This window comes from Nasonia vitripennis, chromosome 3, assembly GCF_009193385.2.
Source record: "Nasonia vitripennis strain AsymCx chromosome 3, Nvit_psr_1.1, whole genome shotgun sequence".
NCBI classification, from domain to species: Eukaryota; Metazoa; Arthropoda; class Insecta; order Hymenoptera; family Pteromalidae; genus Nasonia; species Nasonia vitripennis.
In genome coordinates, this window is record NC_045759.1 from 20,091,113 (window position 1) to 20,114,494 (window position 23,382).

The 23,382-nt window shown below is 37.5% G+C and overlaps 5 protein-coding genes and 1 long non-coding RNA gene across 9 annotated transcripts; 4 read left to right on the plus strand and 2 right to left on the minus strand.

The window, feature by feature from the left end:
* The first annotated feature begins 109 nt into the window (after positions 1–109).
* Positions 110–15,615, plus strand: LOC100679075 (DNA-dependent protein kinase catalytic subunit). The gene is made up of 23 exons (XM_031927575.2): positions 110–560; positions 925–1,109; positions 1,172–1,307; positions 1,383–1,501; positions 1,586–1,957; positions 2,033–2,208; positions 2,284–2,534; positions 2,607–4,813; positions 4,885–5,232; positions 5,311–5,466; positions 5,546–7,779; positions 7,851–8,273; positions 8,344–8,856; positions 9,069–9,556; positions 9,650–9,972; positions 11,811–11,933; positions 12,017–12,474; positions 12,548–13,313; positions 13,391–13,711; positions 13,773–14,618; positions 14,691–15,066; positions 15,138–15,364; positions 15,449–15,615. Exons 1-23 carry the CDS (start codon positions 434–436, stop codon positions 15,524–15,526), a joined length of 11,253 nt encoding a protein of 3,750 aa, XP_031783435.1. The 5' UTR covers positions 110–433; the 3' UTR covers positions 15,527–15,615.
* LOC100120531 (cytochrome c-type heme lyase) lies at positions 10,061–11,665 on the minus strand. Of its 2 annotated transcripts, none has more exons than XM_001604117.4 (2): positions 11,218–11,665; positions 10,061–11,129 (listed from the first exon to the last, which is right to left on the minus strand). In XM_001604117.4, the coding sequence occupies exon 2, from the start codon at positions 11,113–11,115 to the stop codon at positions 10,342–10,344; it is 774 nt and encodes a 257-aa protein (XP_001604167.1). In that variant the 5' UTR covers positions 11,116–11,129; positions 11,218–11,665; the 3' UTR covers positions 10,061–10,341. The 2 variants fall into 2 exon arrangements, with proteins under 2 accessions (XP_001604167.1, XP_008205307.1); XM_008207085.4 differs by having other exon boundaries at positions 10,120–11,126; positions 11,218–11,636.
* LOC107980931 lies at positions 14,860–17,666 on the minus strand. Of its 2 annotated transcripts, none has more exons than XR_004227255.2 (5): positions 17,443–17,666; positions 17,240–17,364; positions 17,079–17,193; positions 15,859–17,002; positions 14,860–14,960 (listed from the first exon to the last, which is right to left on the minus strand). It is a non-coding gene; the product is annotated as an uncharacterized LOC107980931 (long non-coding RNA). The 2 variants fall into 2 exon arrangements; XR_004227254.2 differs by having other exon boundaries at positions 17,079–17,180; positions 17,443–17,664.
* On the plus strand, positions 15,879–19,417 carry LOC100120581 (cytochrome c oxidase assembly protein COX18, mitochondrial). Its single transcript, XM_016984313.3, has 7 exons — positions 15,879–16,511; positions 16,616–16,753; positions 16,828–16,975; positions 17,062–17,186; positions 17,259–17,369; positions 17,452–17,664; positions 18,346–19,417. Exons 1-6 carry the CDS (start codon positions 16,011–16,013, stop codon positions 17,620–17,622), a joined length of 1,194 nt encoding a protein of 397 aa, XP_016839802.1. The 5' UTR covers positions 15,879–16,010; the 3' UTR covers positions 17,623–17,664; positions 18,346–19,417.
* LOC116738452 (loricrin-like) lies at positions 18,157–19,254 on the plus strand. Its single transcript, XM_003426007.5, has 2 exons — positions 18,157–18,222; positions 18,346–19,254. Exons 1-2 carry the CDS (start codon positions 18,157–18,159, stop codon positions 19,252–19,254), a joined length of 975 nt encoding a protein of 324 aa, XP_003426055.1.
* On the plus strand, positions 18,464–22,722 carry LOC100679182 (cytochrome c oxidase assembly protein COX18, mitochondrial). Of its 2 annotated transcripts, none has more exons than XR_004344694.1 (7): positions 18,464–20,382; positions 20,468–20,605; positions 20,679–20,826; positions 20,905–21,026; positions 21,096–21,206; positions 21,301–22,060; positions 22,323–22,722. XR_004344694.1 is itself a non-coding variant. In XM_003426008.5 (7 exons), the coding sequence occupies exons 1-6, from the start codon at positions 19,867–19,869 to the stop codon at positions 21,496–21,498; spliced, it is 1,233 nt and encodes a 410-aa protein (XP_003426056.1). In that variant the 5' UTR covers positions 18,464–19,866; the 3' UTR covers positions 21,499–21,503; positions 22,323–22,722. The 2 variants fall into 2 exon arrangements, 1 of the variants encoding a protein (XP_003426056.1); XM_003426008.5 differs by having other exon boundaries at positions 21,301–21,503.
* The last annotated feature ends 660 nt before the right edge of the window (positions 22,723–23,382 follow it).

The window sequence follows — 23,382 nt, forward strand, 5'->3', positions numbered from 1 at the left end:
CGAGAAACGAATAATAACAAGGGGAGAGAGGGTAAATCCAATATGGCTTCGCACGTGGGCATGTTTACATATCTATATCCGCGAGAGCTATAGGTATACTCGTTACGTACATTTTTCCCGCCCACATTCCAGCAGCGTCCGTATGTAATGTATTCACGGTCCAAACGAGTCTACAGCGAAGTCGTGACGGTCATAATCTAAGAAGCATCTCTCGGTGAAAAATAATGACCGTAAACTTCTCTCCAGCCAAAAATCTGCCAATAATAGTCGACGCAAGGGGGGCATTGTCGCGACGAAAGTTCATTGCTACACGATGTTCGCGTCCGGACCGGCAGCAATTATGCCAAACGTCAAATTATTTTACACGGAGCTGAGAGAATCGTCTTCTAAGCGTTTTACCTGTCGGAAGTGATAAAGAAAGGAAAGTGCGAAAATGGAACCCGTTGAGAGCTTTATGGAGATGCTCGCAAGAGCCTGGCGCGTCGATGACAAACAAGCGTTGAGGAGGATTTTCGGCAATGCGCCCGGCCACTTGCAGAGTGTGCCCGATACGTACAGAGGTGACGATTGTTGTCGTTTATTTTTGTTTGTTGTTCACGAATCAGCAAATCACTCATTGGATTACTTATTAATTGAAAAAAAAAGTTTACTCAATTTTTGCGATTATCGTTTGTTGGATTCAGTTGGTTCGTCATTTTAACTACTTATTTTTTTATATTTTTGAACAAGAATTGCACTAATTTCTGTAGTATTTGGAAATAATCGATAAAATTTTCAATTTAAATGCCAGTTTTAGGTTAGTAATGTCACAGACAATGGCGCATCAAAGCTTCCATAACATGATACAGACAATTAATTTAAAAGCACCTTTGATTGTAATTTTAATTGTAAGACTATAGCAACCAATTATTATTAATTTTTCAGAAACTGTTTTGAGAATGATTTTTGATAAGAATAAGGGAATCTTTAAGTTTATCAACTCAGTATTAGATATGCAAGCATCTTGCATAAACCAATATGATGAAGTTCTAAAACAAGTTTTTCACTTACTACAATTCATTATGCAATTTTTCAAATTGGAATATGAAGCATATATTTTGTTAACCAAGGTATGCAGAACAGATTTTGAATATTTATTCATCATTTGATGTTATTTATAATATAATTACAGGTTGTTTGTCTACGCTGCATTAAAGAACATTTTTCTTTGGCTGTTAAAATAGAAGCTAGTAAAACTTTTAAATTATTAATTCAACTTTTTCATGCATATGATTTAAAATTAGATGAAATTGTTGAACTTTACAAAGGTCTGTATTCTTTGTGATAAAATTACTTACAAGAGTAATTCATTAAGTGTACTGTATTTTTTTCTTTCTTTGTAGACGAAAAAGTATTCATTATTGTTGTTGGTGCTATTGCCAAATATTGCCCTAAAACAAATAATTTGGAAAGTCTAGCTGACTCTATTTATTTAAAACTGCTTATGGAATTAAATGAACAAGTAAATGCGAATGTTAATATGTTAAAAAAAAATACAATATTCATTATTGTGATCAGCAATTTAATTTTAAAAATTTGTTTTTAGTGCAAACTCTCAGGAAGACTGCGACAACATGAATATATAAAGGTTTATCTATATTGTTTTTCAGATATGATAATGAATTTCAAACCTTTTAAAGAAAGTTCTAACTCTGATTATTATAAGAAATTATATGATATTTTTTCATTGTTATATGAGCATCATAGTACTTCAGAGATAAGAAATGAAATAATTTTAGTTCTGATTAGTCAAATACAGCAGTTCTCAACTTATATTTTCAAGGACTACAAAAAGTGGCACAATCTGTTTCAATATTTATGTAACAGCGATCCAATTATTGGTGAAGATGCAACAAAAGCATTTTACAAAATGATGTCTTTGCAACTAATGGAAACATACGATGAAGATATTTTTTTTGTAATTACACTTTGTCTACTTCTTTTTTTTTTTAACAATAATTTATTTCTATTAATTTGGTTTTTTGTTTTTTAGAATTTCAAAAACTATTTTTCAATGAAACTGGGTGATGAGAAGTTATCGTGCGATGAATTAAGTTTGGTAATATATGGCTTTGGATATTTTTCTGCTGTGTACGCAAAGTATTCACCATTAGAACTTGATGAAGTCTTCCAAAAACTTTCCTACCAAACTATTTCTTTCCCTGCAAAGTAAGATTTCACGTTATGTGTAATTAATAGCTGGAAATATTTAAATAAAATATTTATATTTTTTAATTTTCACAGAAAAAACGATGTTCAGATTATTCAAATGCTGCCATGTTATTTACAAGCTGTTACACAAATTTCAAATTATATGCCCAACTTTAAAACTTCTCATCTTGATATAGCGATAAAGCTCAGTGTTTTTATCTTTGAAAATTTTCCAGAACTAGATGATAGGAATAAATGTAATGCAATAAAAGCACTTAAAATTACTTTTAAAAATATTTACAAGTTGGAACAAATCTTTCAACGACAATATTTCGATCGTTTGTGTAAGTATTAATTCCTGTTAGAAAGTTTTTAATTTCATGTATGGTTTTCAAGAACTTCATCTATATTTTCAGTTTACAAACGAATTGTATGGTCGTGTTCACATCCTTTGTTCATCGATGTTGAGCTTCAGCAAGAAATTCAGAATCTTTCAGAGCATCCTGTTTTTTGTTACAAAGACTCATTGCAACTTTGGCATGGACTGTTGAAAACACACAAGCATGATGAAATATTAGTCAAAAATATCTTCAAAGAAGTTATCTCAGTTCTATTTAATTTTGTTGAAAACTTGAATTTGACTGTCAAGTCTCAGCAAAATAAGTTTCGGCCAGATGTATCTTTATCTCATAAAGCGTTAAACGAAGCTCATTTTCGATATTTTGTAAATCTTGTTGATTTATATGTAGACATATTTAAGGAAGTAGAAGTTAGCTTACTTCAAGTGCACGTGGATAGATGTTTAAGGTATTTTATAAATTGTTCCTATAAGCATCCAATAGTTTCCGGCTTCTACAAGCTGATTGAAGCTATTTTTAAAAAATTGGATGATCTCTACAATTATGAAACTCACTTTCATAAGTATACACGCGAATTAATTTCGCAATATCTAGTAGACGTTCTACAACGAATAAGTGGATTTTCGGATGAATTGCTATTATCTTGTATATATTTAGTTTTTAGCACTCCATTATTTTTCATCAGAGATATAGTTGATGAAACAATTTCCGTCTTTGAAATCGCTTTCAAAATTGGTTTAAAGAATAATATTCCGTTAACATTTCATGCATTAGAAACATTAGAAAAATGGAGTAGTAGTTTTAAGGTTGAATACTTGCATGAAGTTTGTAAAAATGTAATAGTTTACATTGAGCCATACTTTGCAATGCAACCAAATTTTGAAGATGAAAAAGATAAAAGTGTGGAAGCACTTAAAAGAAAAATTCTTTCTCTCTACAGTTCACTTGACCAGAAAATTTTAATGAATATCATCAATGAAAAATCGATTGATACAGATTTACTGTGGACCAAAAAAAAATTACTACTATTCAAACTTCATTTCACTGACATTCAGTTTGAAATTAGTTTTGATAAATTTATGTCCAGGGTTATTGAACTTACAGAGACTGAAAACAGAAGGAAAAAAATTTCTGCATGTGAATTTTTGCACGTCCTTGTTACCCTTTTATTGGGAAGGAAAGTCACTGATTGCTGTTTTAAAAATCTATTTTATGTAGTTTTAAAGCTAGGATGTGATATGGATGACACGGTATGGAATTTATACCATCCATTAGTAATTCAACTAACTCATTATCTGAGTTCCAAACAAATGATAGAGTCAAAAGTTTCTCAAGAGTTTATAAATTCATTGTTTGATGGTTTAAGCCAAGAATTCAATCCTTCTTTACGAGATTATTGTGGTATCTGTTTGAAAGAATTCGTACGCTGGATGATAAAGCAATCACCAGGAAATGATTCTTCTAAGTCTACAAACTTTAGCGATCTTTTCAATCGAATAATAAATTTTGCACTTCATCAATCAAACAACAAAAAATTGGCTGCTGTAATAGCATTCAATTATTTATACATAATTCTTGAAGGAAGCATTAGTGTAATAAACACATACTGGTTGGAATTCCTGTATGCATTTGTTAAATGTTTAGAAAAGTGCAATGACATAAGAGTTGTCAGTGCTCTTAATAACGTAGAAAGTGTTATAGGAGTAACACAAGGTATACTAAATGCAAAGAGTTTTGATAGGAGAAGGCATATAGAATTCTCAAGTGAAACTCTTCGAGGTGCTACTATGTGGCTCTTTTCTCAGTGCGGCGTGTTGAATGCACATTGTAGAGAAAAAAGCATGCAACTTTTTGAGAACCTCTGTGTTCTTGTTACTGGGTGTAAATACGTAAAAAACTTCATTAGTTCCTGTGGCATTGGCTGTGTAAATGCAATAGCTCTTAAGAATTTAGATGAACATTTCGATAGTATTAATGTAAAAAATACAAAGACTTTTTTAAGAAGTTTAGATTTTTACATTTGGATGTTCAAGAAAAAATATTTAACACCAAAATGTGTTTTACTAGTTGAAAATGATAGTGAAGAAGAAGGTATTTTCTTGAGATTTTTTACGAAATTCGTATCAAAATTTATTGATAACAATATCACAGACATTATAAAAACAACGACCAATAGTTATAAAGAAGCTGAAGAACTGAATAATTCTCTGAACGCAGTCATGTTAAAGATCATCGAATTCACATCAGTAGTATTAGAAACCGAAGTGAGTATCACCCGAATTATTTAAAATGGGCTCATTTTAACAAAATTAACACAATTAATGATGATTTTTAGGAAGAGAGATTGGAAAAAATTTTAAAAAATCTTTGGAATAAAAATCTAAACATATTGATATCACGTTTTACGCTTTGCCCTCGCGAACTTGGACTGACTAGTAAATCGCTCCAAACTTTGCCATCTCACATACTGGGCAACTGGTTTCGCTTGATAATGAAAAAGCTACCGGAACCTTATTTAAAGGAATTAAAAGAGAACTTTTTCAATGAAAAGACTGAAGACTGCAAAAATTTTGTCAACATTTCAGAAATTATTAGCCTTAAAAAGGACGTCCAATCTCTTGGCGATTTCGTGTACGGTATGATGCTCCTGAGGAACTGCAATTTTTACAATCCTGAAAAAGAGGTATAACTTATTTCATTGCATGAATATGTTTTTAATCATGCAAGGAAAAATTTATTAATTTTAATAATCATGTTTTAGCACGAGCTTTCCATAGACTATTCGAAAAAGATAATTTTAAGCATTTTCGAAGGTCTCAAAGTTGTGAAAATGAACGGTTACGCGAATACAAAAGTGGAAACTAACATTACAACGTATTTGAAAGATCTTCTGCGATTTTTCCTCTTAGAATACAAGGTAAATTAAAGAAGAAGTATGTTTTTTATATAAAACTCTCTTGCATACCTAAGATACTTACGGATAATCAATCTTTTAGCCCGAGCTTATCGAATGTGTGGTGGATCTAATCACCAACGATCCATCCTTCGCCTCCTCCTCTGATTCCACCACGGGTTACTATGAAGAATTCTACGAGCCACTAAAAGTACCAATCTTTCAGTGCATGCTAAAGAACCCACCTCTTAGTCTGCGTATCCTCGATTCAAAGCTGCATGACTCTCCAGACAAGCTGTTCGCTCTCATTGAAAATCTACTCTACTTTGCACAAAGCTATCACACAAATCAATCCGATATATTGGCTAACGAAGTAATCAAGAATTGTGATAATTACCGAGCATTACTTGGCGAAAACGATCGTCGACTAGACAGGTTCTTTAGCCTCAATACAATAGCCGTGGACTTGAATCCTATGGACGTGATGCCGGCTGATGGTACGCCTAGCGGGTTGTACGGATGGATCCTCGAAGAGTTTAACAAAGCCGAGAACCTGGGGCGCAAAGCTGTCATCATCGAGAGATTTCTCATCTGCATGACTGACGAAACGAGCAAACAAAATCCGGATCTAACTTTGGTGTTATGGAATCTCAGACCCGGTAATACGGACTCTTGGCTACGCGAACTTCGAGCCAGTGAGATCGAAAGATCTCGAGCTGTCCAATGTTTAAGATCTCTACTAAAAATGCTATTGGTAACCAAGTCCTGGATAGTCTTCGAAGGCCTTATCAAATACGCAGCTGGCGCTTGCAAGCTTTTCGCGAAAGAAAATATAGCTGAACACGTTAAATCCTACTTCACTTCAATTGTCGCAGACAGTATATACCAGCTGCTCGGTAGCATCTATCAGATCTTCCAAGACACGACGATCTTTGACGAAAACGAACGGCTGGATATCCTCGAGTATTTCTTACTACCATCGTTGGAGGCTTGTCGCGTGTCTGTCGTTGGCAAATTTTACGAGCATACGCGCGTAGAACTCACTAACATCCTGACCAACGGTCTGAATGAGTTAGACCAGACCGAACGCAATCAGAGTCTTGTGAGCCGGATAGGGAGTTTCAGAATCTTCGAGCTAATGTTCGGTAGGCTGACGAGTCCAGCTAAAGGGTCGGTGGATCTACTGCTGTTGGACAAGAGTCTCGAGATCCGCAGCTTTTCTTCTACCGCCACAGATGATAAAGAAATCGTCAGATTGCTTCACTGCGCAGCCTTAAACTGTTGCATTGCAGTAGTCGGTTCTAAAAGGGATGACGAAAAACATGCGGTTGTATTCCGAGAGATACCCGAAAATAATATTCTCTTCTGGGAGCGGATCGTCGACTGCGAGAGAAAGTACAATTTTCAACCAGGGCCGCAACGCTTAACGAAAAGAACAATCAATATACGCAGGACCCCCGAAGACCTGCAGATACCGATCGAGCCAACATTCGATTTCTACTTCAGCCGATACGATCCGACAGATATCGACTTTAACAAGAGCAATAATCCAACAGACCGAAGACAATCGCTGAGTCTTGAAGAAGACGAGTTCAACGAGCACGAATGCACGGCGATGATCACTGGCGCGATCATCCATCTATCTAAATCGATGACACGATTGCCTGATGTAGGCGACGAGGTGGCCGAAACTGACCTGCCCTTGTGGCTTCTTTGCTTCAGAGGCGCCTTTAACACCAGTCAAGATAACGTCAGGCTTCTACTAATGAGGATCGTAAGCAACGCTAGGAATGTCTTTGTCCCTTACCTCAGATCGATGTTCGAGGAACTTGCAAAAACCGTAACTCATTATCTAAAAGAGAACCCGCTGAACTATCTCGTTAGAAACATTTTGTTTATATTCATAGAATGTAAGTACGATTTGAAGAGTCAGCAGGAGGTATCGATAGCTCAGAAGCTTTTTGAAGCTGTGATCGATAGATCAATGGATGAGGACGACAAAGTCCGTCTCTATAACGTTCATATGATGGAAGGTCTTGTTAACATGTGGGAGGAGCGATTGCAGACGCCAAATAATCTGGAAACAATCATTGCCAGAGAAGGAGAGCTGTCGATCAAGATTGTGCTCACGCTGTTTAGACATCGCATTGACATTGATAATCTGATCAAGAAGCGCGAGGTGCACAAGCTCGTGAGGAAACTGATGTTCAAGTGGCAGGAGCCTACTGCGCCGCAAGCGTTTGAAACTTTGGGCTGGATCATGAGATCTATCACGGACGAGCAGAGAGACGTTTTGATCAAAGACGATCTCGTGGATTTATTCGTCGATATGCAAAGGTATGTTCATTCAAGAATTTTGAAAAATTTTGAAAAATTTTGAAAAAAATTGATAATTTCTATATGTTTAGATTAAGCAAAGACATCTGCGTCCGTAATTTCTATCTCACCTTCATCGGTTGTCCCGTTTTATCCACACGCGAGGAGTTGCGTCAATTTAGAGATCCAGTGCCACTAGAAAATGATGAACGTCGGGCTGAGTGTTTCGAGATATTTCTGGAGTCCATGACGAACCTTACATCCGAGGAGATATTCTCGATGTTAAATTCCATGAACCTCACAGGACTATTACATGATCGAGTTTTACCTTGTGTCGACGTTGGCTTCAGGATACTTTATAGACTTACGTTCATTCTTGAGGATCCTCAACTACTGCCCTTTGCCCAGGTGGTCGAAGTTTACACGAAAAGAGAGACGTTGCTGGAACATAAGAAGATGGCTTACGCATTTTTCATGCATATATATGAGAAACGCACTAATCAGGATAATAGAATGTAAACTCCATTTTTGTTTGTTACATTTATAATAATGCCAGGAATCTATAAAAGTTATAATTTTTTACAGGGATGTCGAGGGTGAATCAAGTCCCAACGCACTACTAATTTTGAGCCGTAAAGTCCTGATCAATGGTACGATCGATCCGAGCGATGAGGTCCAGGACTTGCTATTGACCTTCTGGAAGGAGCGTCTCGCAGATATCACCTCGACTTCCCAGCGTCTTTATCATCTGTTCAAACTTTACACACCAGAGATCCACGTCAGTTTTGCCCAGTTCTTTTGCGTGATGATGCTCGACTTAACGACTCATTCACCTATAGACAACCGGACCCTTTTTGCACCGTTAGCTGAGTGTTGGTTCGAAGACCACGAAGTCGCGACGTCCAGGAGATGGGAAAGAAGAAGGAATAGGAATATCAGATCGGCGCCGTTGTTCGCTCCATCGTTGACCGGAATGTTGGAGTGCGCCGTTGTCGAGCAAGGCAGCCGAATGAGGAGATTGGATAGAGATGAGAGACTTCAGGAGACGCCGGCTGGAGCTTTAGCTATGAGCTTGGATGTGATTGACCGGTTGACAAGGTGAGTGAAATTTAAAAAAATATGCGCTATGATAAATAAGGTTACAGAGTTAAAAGTGCGCTTTCGGAAATTCAACTTCACTACGGTATAATGCAATCGTGTCTATAATTTCTTTCTTTTTTTTTAAGTACAACTAAATTAATTCGACTAGAACTATAGTTCTATAGTTCAGCTGTTAGGTGGCGCTTTCCAAATTTAAAATTTTTCCGCAGGCCCAACGGACCGATCAGAATCGAACGCGCGCCAGATCCTTCGAGAATTCAAACGTCACACCAAAATAGGCAAACTTCTACCTCATCGCATACGTTAGTTGACAATTACTACGAAAGAGTTAAACAAGAAAGCCTAGAACACAGGGAGAGCGCGAAAATAAATCGCAGGTACCGAATCGGCAGTTACCCAGACATAGAGATCACACAGTCCGACGTCGTGGTAACCCTCGACGATATTGTTCGCCAGGATGCGAAATTCGCTAACGATCTTGTAGTCTCTATTATTTGCGCGATGGCTGAGAACATTGAAGATGAAGCCTTCCACAGAGAATATATGAATGAGGTGGCTGAATTTTGTCGGAGCGTGTTGAAGGAGCCGAATGACTTTGCTCCCACTGCAATGCGACTTTTATTGCAGACGAAGTGTACAGATTTTGATGTTCAAGATGTCACGAAATTAGCCAAAGCCATGGGTCATCAGATATTAGGTTTGTTTCAATTTTTTATTTTCCGAATTTTCATATGAAAAGTAATAAAAAAAAATTTTTTCTAATCATCGCATTGGATTTAATTTATGTTAGGTATACTCTTATTGGAAATGGTCTCAATAGAGCGTAACAAGTCAAAGTATACGTACCAAACGCAAAGTATGTTTGCGAGCGCTATTGTTCAGCCGCTGCATCATAATCTCGAACTATCCAACTTATACCGATCAATTGGCGAATATGACGTCGTCGAGTGCATATCTCGCAATTGGATTCTACCCGCTGGTTTGGAACACTTGCGCGAAGGTTGTATAGAGGAAGCGGAAGGCGACTGGATTGCGGCAAAGACTAGATACGAAATGGCATGGGAAATTCTCGATGAGACTTGCAGAGATCACTGCGTGGACGGTTTGCTTCGGGTAAGAACAAATTATGATACTTATCTTTTTAAAGGGAAATGAAATTTCGGGGAAGAAAAGTCTGGATTTTTAAAGAAAATTCTCCCAATTATTAATATCATAACTGTACATTTATTGTGAAATTTTGCAAATAGAATATTGCTTTACTTATACTTACACAATTTTGTTTAATATCAGTTAACGTGATATTTTTTTGAAGTGTATTGTACAAAGTAGTCAAGTCAGAACTCTGTTAAAATACAGCACAATTGCGATTTTACATGATTATGCAACTTGCACATGCATAAAAACGACTTTAATGATGAGTGAATTACATTGTAAATTAGTTTTTATTATATGTATATATCTACAAATTGTAACCTAGATGCTTCAAACATGATTCTCTTTGCCTTCGTATCGCCATCTCCACCATGTGACCTTCATGCGATCCCACAGGTTTTCGAAAGAATCCATAGCAGGCCTGACATCAAGCAGGGCAAACTTGTGATTTTCATCAACATCTCCGCCGTCATAGTAATCTATGACATATCTGACATTTTTGCCACATCTATCTACAATCCAATCGTGTCTGTCAAATGGTAAACCATACCCAAGCCAATAGCGAATCCTGGCACGTGGTGAATAATCTTTAGCTTTGCCACCAAAACTTTTGAGTTTTGGATCCGTACATTCAAATGCATGCAGCGCTTCCCACTTAAGTACTTCTCTCCAAGCTTGCTCATTGTTGGCATTGTGAATCTTGATAATGTCATCCATATCCTTTTGCGAAATATCTTCATCCTTCCATCGCCAACCTTTGCGAAGCATGGCATTCCAGAACATCTGTGGTGATGGATAGACCCAGAAGCCACCTTCTTCACTGGCTTTTGGGATGGAGGAAACTTGCCTCTCTTTAGACAGTTCGAAAGGCTGGTCAGGTGCTGGATTTTGATTCTCTTTAGGCATCATGTTCAGTGGGTTCAAATCTGACATGTCATCATGCTGAACTGGACATTCGCTCTTCTTCTGCACTGGTGGACTAGCACCTTGGTGATGAACCGGGCACTCTGGAGGAGGCTGTTTGCCCTCTGCGTGTTGGTGCTTATTTATTGGAGGATGATCACTCGGAAGCACTGGAGATGCTGATGAAACCGTGTTACCCATGTTGAAATAGTCTGCTAAAAAAACGAAATCGGTGTAAAAATAATCAAAGCTTGTTAAAAATGACAATCTCAAGGTATGACGTAAGTCTTAAAACGCACGAACCTGGGACGTTTATTCAGGGCGAGAAACTGTAATTCGGTTTATAGGTTAGGATCCTCAAAACATGAAAAATACTGATTATCGTCAATAAGCGGGATCGCAGGGCTCGGTAGAAAAGTGTCGTTCGTTCGGCCAAACCATTAATCACTGGCAGTGTCGTGGGTCATTTGACATTTTCGAAATTTTCATTCAGCAATCATTCGCGCAAGAGGCCGAGACTAAAGCGCCTGCTCGTCGAGCCCAACTGATGGTGACGGCATCAGTGCTGCTGGATTGGGACTATTGGGAGGGCAATGCTTCGGAAAATTTTCTCGACGAGGTTAAGCTAGGTAAAGGACCAACGGCGAGAGCTTTGAGAAATGCGAACGAATTCGAATTTTGACACGCGGTATACTTTAGATTCCGTTTTCGGAGCAGAAATGAAACGATGGTTTGAATAGTCGCGTATTTTTAATCGATTGCGCCGAGTTAAGCAAGTATAGGCGAGATGTGTGTGCAGTCACGTGTGTACCTATTACAAGATTAGCACAACTGATGACATAATTTACACTCTTCAATTTACAATATTTTAAATTTATTTAATGCTTTTATTACAGTGTTTCGCCGAGCTTTCATCTTGGACAGAGATCAACAAAAAAGTAGAATCTATCTTAAACAATGATTACAACACTATATGGCAAAACCCGAAGAAGGACGATTTACTCCCGTGGATATTAACAGTAAGTTCTTTCTATTTCTTTCCAATGTTCAAAGTCATCCATTATTTTTAAAGTACAACGTTACACAAATATAATAATAACAGGGACAGCTGCAAAAAAGGCTCGATGACATCGCTACTGGCCGGTCCTCGGCAATCGACTTTACCGATCATTTGGACTCGTGGACCGACTCCTATGGAACTGGTATCACAAAACGCTATGGTGACGAGCTATGCATGTTTTATCTGTGCTCCGGAAAAGAGGATTCGGAAACAACAGCCCGTCGTTGCTTGCAAGACTGCCTCGAGTACACTTGCGAGCAGTCGGTTCACCCGATTCAACGAGTCACGAAGCTTAAGAAGATCCGTGAGTTAGAGGCCTATTTAATCACGCTGAGGTCAAAGGATCTTGCCGGCGCTGCAAAGGAGCTGATAAATTATTGGGAGAAAACGCCGTTGAGTGAGGAAGATGATATTTTGATTACGAATCAATGTGCAAACTTTAGATTGGCATTCGCTAATGTGCTGATCGATAAGCTGAAGGATACAGACGCCGATTCTGGGTTAGTGTTTTAAAATTCATAGTCTATTTTAAAATGATAACGTAATATTTAATTGTTTAATTTTATCTTTTAGAGTATTAATCGATGTGCTATCGGCAAGCCTTAACGAACGTTTGAAAATCAGCGAGTTGGCAATTGCGAACCGTAACAGACCATTAGCAAACAAGCACGCGATGCGTATCGAGCGCATCCTCAGTCAGTTCGATAAGACCGACGTCCACTACGCAAAACTACGTGCAAACTTCGACCTGACAGCCTCTCGCTACAAATGCATGTGCGGCGACAGCGAAAATAATCCACCAAGCAAGACCGATTACTACCTGAACGCATGGCAACTGGCAGACGCTGTTATAAAAAATGAAAGCTATAATCTATCTACTAGAATTGAGGCAAAGCAACATATCGTCGACGTTACCTCGAACCTTCTCTCGAACATTTCGAGCAGCGTCCACTGCATCCAGCATGTGATGGAAAATCAATTCAGTAGGAGTATTCTTGATGTAGAGAGAGCCGATCAAGTTTGGGAGAAGGTTTGGGATTATAGAGAGAAGATGCTAAAGGATGCCTGTAAAGAAGGAAGTAACAAAGAGATGGCAGAAAGTTACACGAAATTCATAGAGTATTGTTGTGGATTAATTGATGAGACTAGCGATCGCAATCCCTATCTGCGTGAAGAACTTGTTTCCGCCGTTCTGACAGGTATGAGCTTGGGGTCAACGAAAGCTGCTAGATATTTTTCCCGCCTGCTGAGCACCTCGCTGTATACGAGTAAAGATACGCTTAACGCATTCATTGAAAAATGCAAAGCTGTACCTACCTGGCTGTTTTTGTCGTGGCAGGTAAAATCACATTTATTTTATTCGATCGTACACCTTTCATAAAAATACTGGTTTGCTTAATTTTATATTTTTTTCAGGAACAAATTCAATCGTGTTTGGTTTCTTCGCTTATGTCGATTATCTTACCAATCGTTGAAAGATTAGCGAAAGACTATCCGAGTGCAATCATTTACGATTTTAGAAGAATTTGCCAAGACTATCCGAATTTGCGAAATGATTCAACGATCGATAATATATACAAGACGCTATTCTCCGAAGTAAGAACAGAAACGTTTTTCAAAGCTATGGAATATGTATGCCAGCCCGAACAATACCTACAGCACAATTTGCTATCACTGCTTCGTTTAGCCAACGATCGCGAGATATTTTTTAAAGCTCTCGATTCTTTCCTTGAAAAGGTAACAAAGTTTGGTTAAAAATACTCTTTTCGCTTGATATTTATAATATAACTTATTGCAGATCTCTGAAACGTCGAATCTAGATGCTCATCTGAAAGGTCCTGTATACAAGGAGGTTTTCGCGGAACACCGAGATGTCATCAGGAAACTCAAAACCATATCAAACAATGAAAGGGTTGAAGCGCGAATACAGAAACTCTGCGCCGATTTGGACATATCTATGTCGACAAGGCTCAGAAATCAAAAGTCAATAAAATCTTCACAACTAGCTAATTATAGTCCATATCTGAGCGATTTTGTAGGAGAAGATATAGGTATGGAGGTTCCGGGTCAGTACATCGGCGATAAAAAACCATTAACACAATCTCACGCTATGATTACAAGGATAGAGGGTTTAGTTGAAGTTGTCAATGGATGTGGATACCTGAAAATCAGTCTACTCGGAACGAATGCACAAAGTAATGAATTTCTTGTCAAAATTGGTGCAGACTTACGATGCGATCAGAGGATGCAAAGGATTTTCAAACTAACAAATGAGACTATGCTTAATAATATCAAATGTAAGAGAAAAAACTTATGTATATGTACCTACAATGTTGTACCTCTCTCAAAATCAATGGGGCTCGTTCAATGGATCAGTAAATCAAAGTCATTGAAGGAATTTATAAGACTTTGGACACCAAATAAGTCAGACCTAGACATAGCAGCAGCTAAATATCAAAGTTGGATAGAAGAAGCCGCAATCGATAAAACATCTTCAAAAAGTGAAATTCACAAACAGGCTTTATTAAAATACGAGGCGAAAGACGTAGTGGCAAAGATTGACGAACTCTCAGGCAGCTTCAGTTGGGATCTTTTACGAAAAACTTTTATGCAGCTGAGTCAATCGTCGGAGGATTTCTTCAAAGTGAGATATCAGATAGCTTTATTTTATCGAAAATTACCTACATTATATCATATAAAAAACTTTATTTTTCAGTTACGACAAAATTTTATAAGAAATTACGCAACAATGTGCGCTATTCACTGGCTCATGGGTGTAGGCAATCGGCGTTTAGAAAAAATCCTCATTGAAAAGAAAACGGGAAAATGTTTTGGTCTAGATTTTAGTGTAGCTTTTGGTGCAGGAGTTGATCAACCGATTCCTGAGCTCGTACCATTCAGATTGACCACGCAGATTCTGGGACTGTTAAGGCCGTTTGGAGAAAAAGACTTGCTTGGATCCACAATGAGCTGTGTGCTCGATTCTCTGAGAAAAGACAAAAACTTGATTTTAACTTGTCTTTACGCTTATTTGAACGAACCACTGAATTGGGATGAAACGTTAAATGAAATAAGGAGGGGAAGCAATAAAAGTATGAGACTTTGTTCAATAAACATCATTTTAAATTTGTATAAACTAATTTAAAATATTTTAATATTACAGACACAACATGGCTAACCGAGAAAAAAATTCAAATAGTACGAAAGAAATTAAACGGCGTTAAGCCTTCGGACGTTACGTTAGATGAATTATTGTGTTCGTTTAAAGGTAATGATGTTGAGGAGAAAAAATATTTTGCCTTGTACAAGAATATTGTGAATGGCACTGAGCTTCATCATTTCACAGCCAGATCTTTTATGAGTCAAGCTATTCTCACACCTGAAGAACAGGTTTGTTTTGATTTTGGCTGTTATTCAAAAATAATATTTCGATAATTCAAATTTATATAATTTTTATAAATATTTTTCTAACAGGTTCTCTGCTTACTGGATCAAGCAACAGACAAGAACATACTAGGGCGAATGCCAACAAAATGGATACCTTTCCTATAATATTGCCTCGCACTAATTATAAATTGTGTATATTTCCATATATGTATTATAATGTAAATAGAAATATTTTTGATATTTTTAGTAGAAAACTATGATTCATTTTAATTTATTCCTTTCCAATTGTAAAAAGATGAATTTTCCACGTTTAACGTTACCGAGAGTAAAAACCGTTTAATTAACCTAAACAATTTGGAAAAAGGTATAAACATTTCCAAATTAAAGACTCGTCTTATTTTAAGAATTCACATTATTTTTGAATATTCGCGCAAAAAGGCACGTGACACTATATGTACCGCGCGTGCAGCAGTCGACAATAATATAAATAAGTATACCCAACATAGCACGCTGCATGGCATACTTATAAGCTAGTATTCGTATTGGCTTGTTGCTTCTGCATAACCTCGATCAAGCGATGTAACTATAGTCGCAGTGTGAAAAATATTTACAAGTATATGAAGATCAATTATTATAAGAAAAGTCGAAGATGAATTCCGGAGTCACAAACAGAGTTATAACAAAAACTCTTCGCCATCATTGCCGGCAAATTTTATCTCCGCAATATGATATCAACAAAAGTAGTAGTGCTTATCACACAGTGAATTTTCGCAAGAAAAATGAAAATCGCAATCACTGTCATTTTCCTCTTTCACAACATCTTTCGCAGAAAAATTTACTCTTTGGATCGTCGCCGATTCATTTGAGTTTTCAAAGAAATTTTGCAAGCGAGATAAAAGATTTTGAGAAAATGTTCAATACTGCTGTGACTGCAAGTAAAGAACTGATACCTGCTGAAGAGGCTGCAAAAATTGCAGGCTCTGCTTTACCAGAATTTGCAAAAAGTGTTGCGGATTGGAAGATAGTGCATCTGGCTCAGAATACGCTTTTGAACATGCATGACTTTACTGGGTTGCCGTGGTGGGCATCGATTACTCTGTCAGCTTTAATGGCTAGAGCTGTTATCACGTTGCCTTTTTCTCTAATTCAGGTACTCTAAACAACTTTTTGAAGATTCATATATTTTTTTATTAATTTTAACAACAAAGTATATTTTTGTTTCATAACTTGACTTTAATTTCATGAATGTTCCAGATGCATAATACAGGAAAATTACAATCGATTCAGCCAGAGTTGGAGCAATCCATAAAGCTCTTGAAAAATGAAGCCAATATTAATGTTTCGTATCATGGTTGGCCAGAGAAGCTTGCAAGACAACATTACACATTAGCAGTAAATATGATTGCTTATATGTATAATTTATGAATAAATCATTTAAGTAATAATTTTTGCCATAAATTCACTAGGTCAAAAAGGAATGGTCTGATTTAGTCCAGAGGGAGAACTGCCATCCTGCAAAATCCTATATACTTGTGCTGATTCAACTACCTCTTTGGTTTTCTTTTTCAATTGCCACTAGAAATCTATCGTACATGTTACCTCACCCAGATGTTAGTAAGTATCCATTATAATTTTTTTCTCCTAATATTTCAAAATGAGGTTATTGCTAAAATCAACACATATACATGTTTTTAATGTAGGTGCACAGATAACTTACATGGAAATGGTGGTTGGTGGCTTTGGATGGGTGAAAAATCTTACAGATGTTGATCATTTTTTGATTCTACCTGTTACATTAGGACTGCTAAATTTGGCCGTACTGGAAGTAAGTTCTTTTCATTCTATTTATTTTGCTTACTGTTCTAATAGTCAACTTACGTAATGATTAAAATTACAGACACACAACATGTTCAGGGTTGGAGAGCCAACAAAATTTGATAGATGGAGAATGAACCTTTTCCGTTTCATCAGTGTAGCATTAGTGCCTATTGCTGCTTACATGCCTGCGGTAAGATTTTTTTTTAAACAATATCTAAGTCTGGTCAAATAAAACGAGCACAATTAATCAAGTTCTTTCTTACAATTTTAAGGCAACAAATATCTATTGGATAACGAGCAGTAGTTATGGTTTGATGCAAGCCTTCCTGCTGAATTCGACGCGCTTGCGGCGATTTCTCGGAGTTGCCATACTTACCCCCGAGATGGAACATCCCTATAGACACTTTTACAAAAACCTAAAGTCAAGGCTGCGCCTCGCGTAGAAATGAGCAAGGCAGAGAGAGGAAACATCAATCGATCGAGAGGTACTTGCGGATATTTTATTTCCTTGGAAAATGGCAAAGATCAAGCGCACTCGCGGATTATCTGATTGGAATATCTGTTGCATAATTGATGTGGCCAAAGTGACGCGATTCGTACAGTCTATGTGGCGTTTTATGTACATACATATTTTGCTCGCATCTCTAATGTTTACTTAGTTACTACATTTCTGGTTTCAGGCTAATCGCAGTGGCGATTAACAATGCGGGAAATTTTGCTAGCTTAACGATTTTATCGGGAAAACACGATGATTATGCGCGCTATTAATGGCATCTCCGATCTCGCGAGACTGTCCAACAGAGAGGAGCTTGAAAAATTACGTCACTATTTGATTCGGTGACTATTGGTGAGGGGAGGATGCTTAAAAACGATCGTTCAAATGAGTAAACGGTTCATTAGGCTTCCGAAGCCGCTGCCGATCGCAAGATCTTTCATATAGCATAGTTTTAATAAATTTTTTTATTTTATAAGCAAATATGAAGTCGAAACTTAGTCTTTTTGTACTTACTCTTAGTATGTCTATTCTCGCCGATTTAGTGGCCGTAAGTAATCGCCGTAAAATTAATCTTAATATTCTTAACGTCTCTAGAATACCGATCATAATAATCAAAATATTTCGTCTGTATTATATAATATACACAATAAATTTTATTTTCCATTTACAGAGCGAAGTGATGCCTTATCCCGGCGACTGTACAAAGTATCAAAATTGCGATTACAGCGGTTGCTTCGTCTTCGACTGTGCACCCGGCACCGAGTTCAACCCAAAAATCAACGTTTGCGATTACCCACTGCTCGATCGCAATTCGTGTGGCAAGCGGGCCGCGGGTTTTGCCGCTGGTAATAACAGTCCGTCAGCTGGAAACGGTTCCTCGGATGACGGGGACTACGGCGGTGATGGAGATGACGGAGACAATGACGGTGATCAGGGTGGAAACCAAGGGGGCCGCGGTTGCAGCCAAGGACGAGGTCCTTGCAATCAAGGCGGTGCCGGCGGTTGCAGTGGAGGAAAGACCGGTCCCTGCAATTCTCGTCCAGGAGGTAACCGCCCAGGAGTCAGTCCGGGAAAATCGACATACCATCCTGGACCTCAAGGCGCGGGTTCTTCTGCATATCCAGGAGGTCAAGGTGCGGGCAGTTCTCATCCAGGAGGTCAAGGTGTAGCCAGTCCCTATCCAAAACTTCAAGGAGCAGGTAGTCCTTACCAAGGAGGTCAAGGTGCAGCTAGTCCCTATCCAAAACTTCAAGGAGCAGGTACTCCTTACCAAGGAGGTCAAGGTACAGGCAGTCCCTATCAAGGAGGTCGAGGCGCCGGTAATCCTTATCCAAGTGGCCAAGGTTCAGGCAGCCCGTCATACCCAGGAAGCCAAGGTCCCAACAGCGGTGGCTGTGACGGATCCTGCAATCGTCCTGGAAAGAGAGGTCCACCTCGCGGTGGCAACCTTCAACAACCTATCAGTGGTCAATATCCCGGAGGACAAAGTTCCGGTAACGCGCATCCAGGAAACGGCGGTGGTGGTGGCCCCGGTGCTGCGTATCCCCCACCGAACAGCATCTGCAACTATAAAAAATGATTTAGTCAGATGATTTTGAGTATTGCGATTTTGTTGTATGAATCGAGCAGCTGGAGACGAAGTGACCACGCGGACTCATCGAGTATACATATACATATATACATTTGTAATTATTAGATAGTTATATAATGTGTAAATAAATTATTGACCTTTTTGAGATAAATACTTGTTTTTATTTTTCATGTAGAGTTAGGCCACACATAAAATTACATCATAGTGCCATTATTTAACGACCAATGCTTTAATTTAAATTTATTTTTTAATAATACCATCTCAGCGCGATTATAGTGCGAAATTGAGAACATTAAAACCTGAATATCATAAATATTAATTCAGTGAAAATTAATTGGTAGCCACAGATTTAATTTAGTATAATTGTATGGTTATAATTTTAAATAAAGATGAAAATTCCGTATTTTAAATTTACGGAACTTCAAAAAGATAACCATAAGATATCTCTTTATCTAAAAAGCAAAGTGTTTTAGATATTTATGTCTGCTGCATTTAACCTTAAATGTAGGTTTTGCCGATGCCGGAATCATATGATACGTGATGTAAACAGTATATCAAATTTTGATAAAATAAGATCAAGTTTTTTCATAACAAATAAGTATGAATCCAACATTGTCAACACGAGTTATTATTCGAACATTTCGACCTAATTTCTGTCGATATCTTTCTGTGCAATCAAGTGTCAACAAAAGTAGCAATAGCTCTACTGGAACACCACATTTTCACCGAAAAATTGAAAATCGTTCATCCAATTTCCCGTTATTCAAACAACCCTTTCGAAATTCACTGTGCAACGCACCTTTGCCACTGTGCTCAAGTTTTCACAGAAATTATGCAAAAAAGGCAGAGGATCCACTAGATCTTGATAAACCACCAGAGCCGGAGGTATGGAAATCATCTTTAGGGAATACAAAAACATCAGAAGAAGATATTGAAGAAATAGCAGCTAGTATATCAGAAATACTTGATGCTTTTGGAGAAACTTATGCAGTCAAATATGCTGAAGAGTTATTTGTAGAGATGCACAATATCACTGGATTGCCATGGTGGGCATCGATTGCACTCACAGCAGTTTTAGTTAGAACAACTATGGTTTTGCCAATGTCTTTAGTTCAGGTATTTAATTTATTTTATGGTTTACTATTGATATATTTTAAGAAAATACATGATAAAATATCTTAATTCGAAATTGAATTGAAAGGTCAGAATTATGGGAAGATTACAAATGGTTACATTGCATATGACTAAAGTTATGGAAAGATTGAAAAAAGAGTCAAATGAAGCTCGTAAAAGATTTGGTTGGCCAGATGAAGTCATAACTGAAAAATACAAGAAAGCAGTAAGTCGCAATTGAACATTATGATTTATTTTTTATTTCATTTGTTGTAAATATTAACTCTGACTATACTCAGGTGAAAAATGAATGGGATTATCAAATAGGAAAGGAAAACTGTCATCCAATAAAAACTCTCTTCCCTATTCTGATTCAAGTACCAACTTGGGCAGTATTTTCACTCGGTTTGAGGAACTTGTGTCTACCACCTAGGGAAGGTGCTGCTCGTATGTAGAAATTTTAATTCTTCCAAATAATGATTTCTACACATCAAATCAAAGGTTCATATTTTTGAAATTTTTCAGCTAGTGAGGTATACACAGAATTATCAATTGGTGGTTTTGGATGGGTAACAGATCTCACAGCCATTTATCCTACATTTGCATTACCAGTGTCGCTTGGAATTGTTTATTTTTTAACAATAGAAGTAATTTTTATTTTACTTTTTTGTGTAGGAAAAACGCATTTCAATTTATTAACTTTTTTCTTATTCAAGGTTCACAGAATGTTTAGACTACAACCATATGTTTCTGCAGAAGAAGTAAAATGCCTATTTATGCAATGTATAAATATTGGTGTAGTAGGATTGAGTATAGTGTCACCCACGGTAAGTTTTTTTCTCGATCCCAATATTAAATATTAGCAGAATAGCATACATATAGAAACTTTCAAATAGCCTTGACAATTTTTTTATTTTACAGGCATTGAGCATCTATTGGTTAAGTAGCGCTTCATATGGATTGATACAAGCTTTCCTAGTGAATACACAAGCGTCGTATCGTCTCCTCAATATACCCGTCTTAGGCACTCCCATGGAACACCCATATCGCCTTTTTAGAGAAAATCTGAAGAACAGATTTAAAAAGAGGGAAAAAGAACCGTTATATATCCGTGAATAAAGAAGGTAAACATCACTGAATATAGAAAGGACAATGTATTTGCTAACAGTACAACACATCTTCTTTTATAATTAATTAATTTTTCGACTACTTTTACATTGACAACTCTTTTTCAATTCGCGTCCTCCAAGTACTTCCGAGTCTCATTCGTATACTCGCTGTACTTCACAGTGTCTTTTGCAATTAATTAATAATCCAAGAAAACTCGGATCGTCGATCATTATATCTCAGGAAAATACGATAATTATAGACGTCCAACATAATACTCGATACCTTCGATTCCGCGTAAGATGCATCTGAGGATAGAAAGAGAGAGAGAATATCGAAAAATTACATCACGCAAATTTCCACAGCAATTGACGAGGGAAGAGCGTGTCTTGTTTAAAAACCAATGCTAAAAAACGCCAGATGTTTATTAAGTTCTAGACGTTCCTGCCGTTGACAAGACTGCACGCGTTTTTTTTTTTAGATTCATTAAGTAATTGTAGCAAACATGAAGTCTGGCTCGTATAGTTTCTGCCTTGCTTTAAGTGTCTTCCCTCTTCTCGTCAATCTAGTCAATGTGAGTAGTCAACTATCTAAATAAAACGCGCAATATTTATATTGCACTCGTTGAATATTTTCGAAACAGTTTTTTTAAAGGCTAGTTTTACTAATCCCTATATGTATACGTGCTATAACTGCAATTTATGTACTATCTTTATTAACGATCACTATGACGTTAGCCAATCATAAATCTGATTGAAACTTCTTAGTTTGCTTAATTAGCTATTAAAATCGATCATAGGTACTCAGAAGTAATAAACAAAAAAATCTCATTGCAGGTACAAGGCCAGAACTACGGCGCAGGCTACGTTTTGCCAGTACCGGGTGACTGTTACAAGTACCAGGTGTGCGACTACAGCGGCTGCTTCGTCTTTAACTGCGGAATTGGTACCGAATTCAATCCCCGGATTCTCGTCTGTGACTATCCTCTACGCGATCGAGGTGCCTGCGGCAGTCGAGGGATCATCACGCAGGGACCCGGTAATCCTGGAGGATATCCCGGAGGATACCCTGGAACTGCGAATCCCGGATATCCCGGAGCCGCAAGTGCTTATCCAGCAAACACGGTCTATTGATTTTGACGACGAGAGCAGAGCTTAAGACGACGCGGCGCACATGATTGTTAGATGCATAGATCTATGTGAAATATATAAATAAATTGTTGATATACTTTTTGGACATTTTTCTTTGATTTCGTTACCTTTTTTGTACGCATTGACTCGAATAATTGTTGTATACTGCAGAGTTTGCACAATTCGCGTGCGAGGTGTATTTCTGTGATTTCTACGATAATACGATAATGTTTGCGAGTATTCGATTATTTCGCTTGTGGCATTGGATGGGAATCGAATAAACAACGCGATTATCTCAGCTGAGATGGTGTGATTGACATAACAGCGGCTTTAAGAAAAGGAGATGCGGTATCGCATCTTTTGTTTCCTCGGCGATGTTGATTTTGTAGATTTACAATGATCGTAATGACGATACTCTTTGGTTAAAAGCGTTCGTTTATTAACTCGATCGTATATGCTTACTCGAACACACTCTAAGATTCGACTTAATTCTAATCTAAATTAGTTCTAAGTATAACCCATTTTTCCAAGTCGCGCGCGGGCAAATATTTTTGTTTACAATATCGTTTCACGTTTTTTGCAGGGAGATTTTCGTTGATTATGTGTTTGTCGCTCGGATTCTGGAAAACAATTAGAGACGCGTCGTACATAAGTGATACGTCATATAGGCACTATGACCTTTGACTCGCACAAATTTACAAGAGATCGTCTCTCTCTCTCTCTCTCTCTCTCTCTCTCTCTCTCTCTCGGTTTTCCCCGTCTTGAT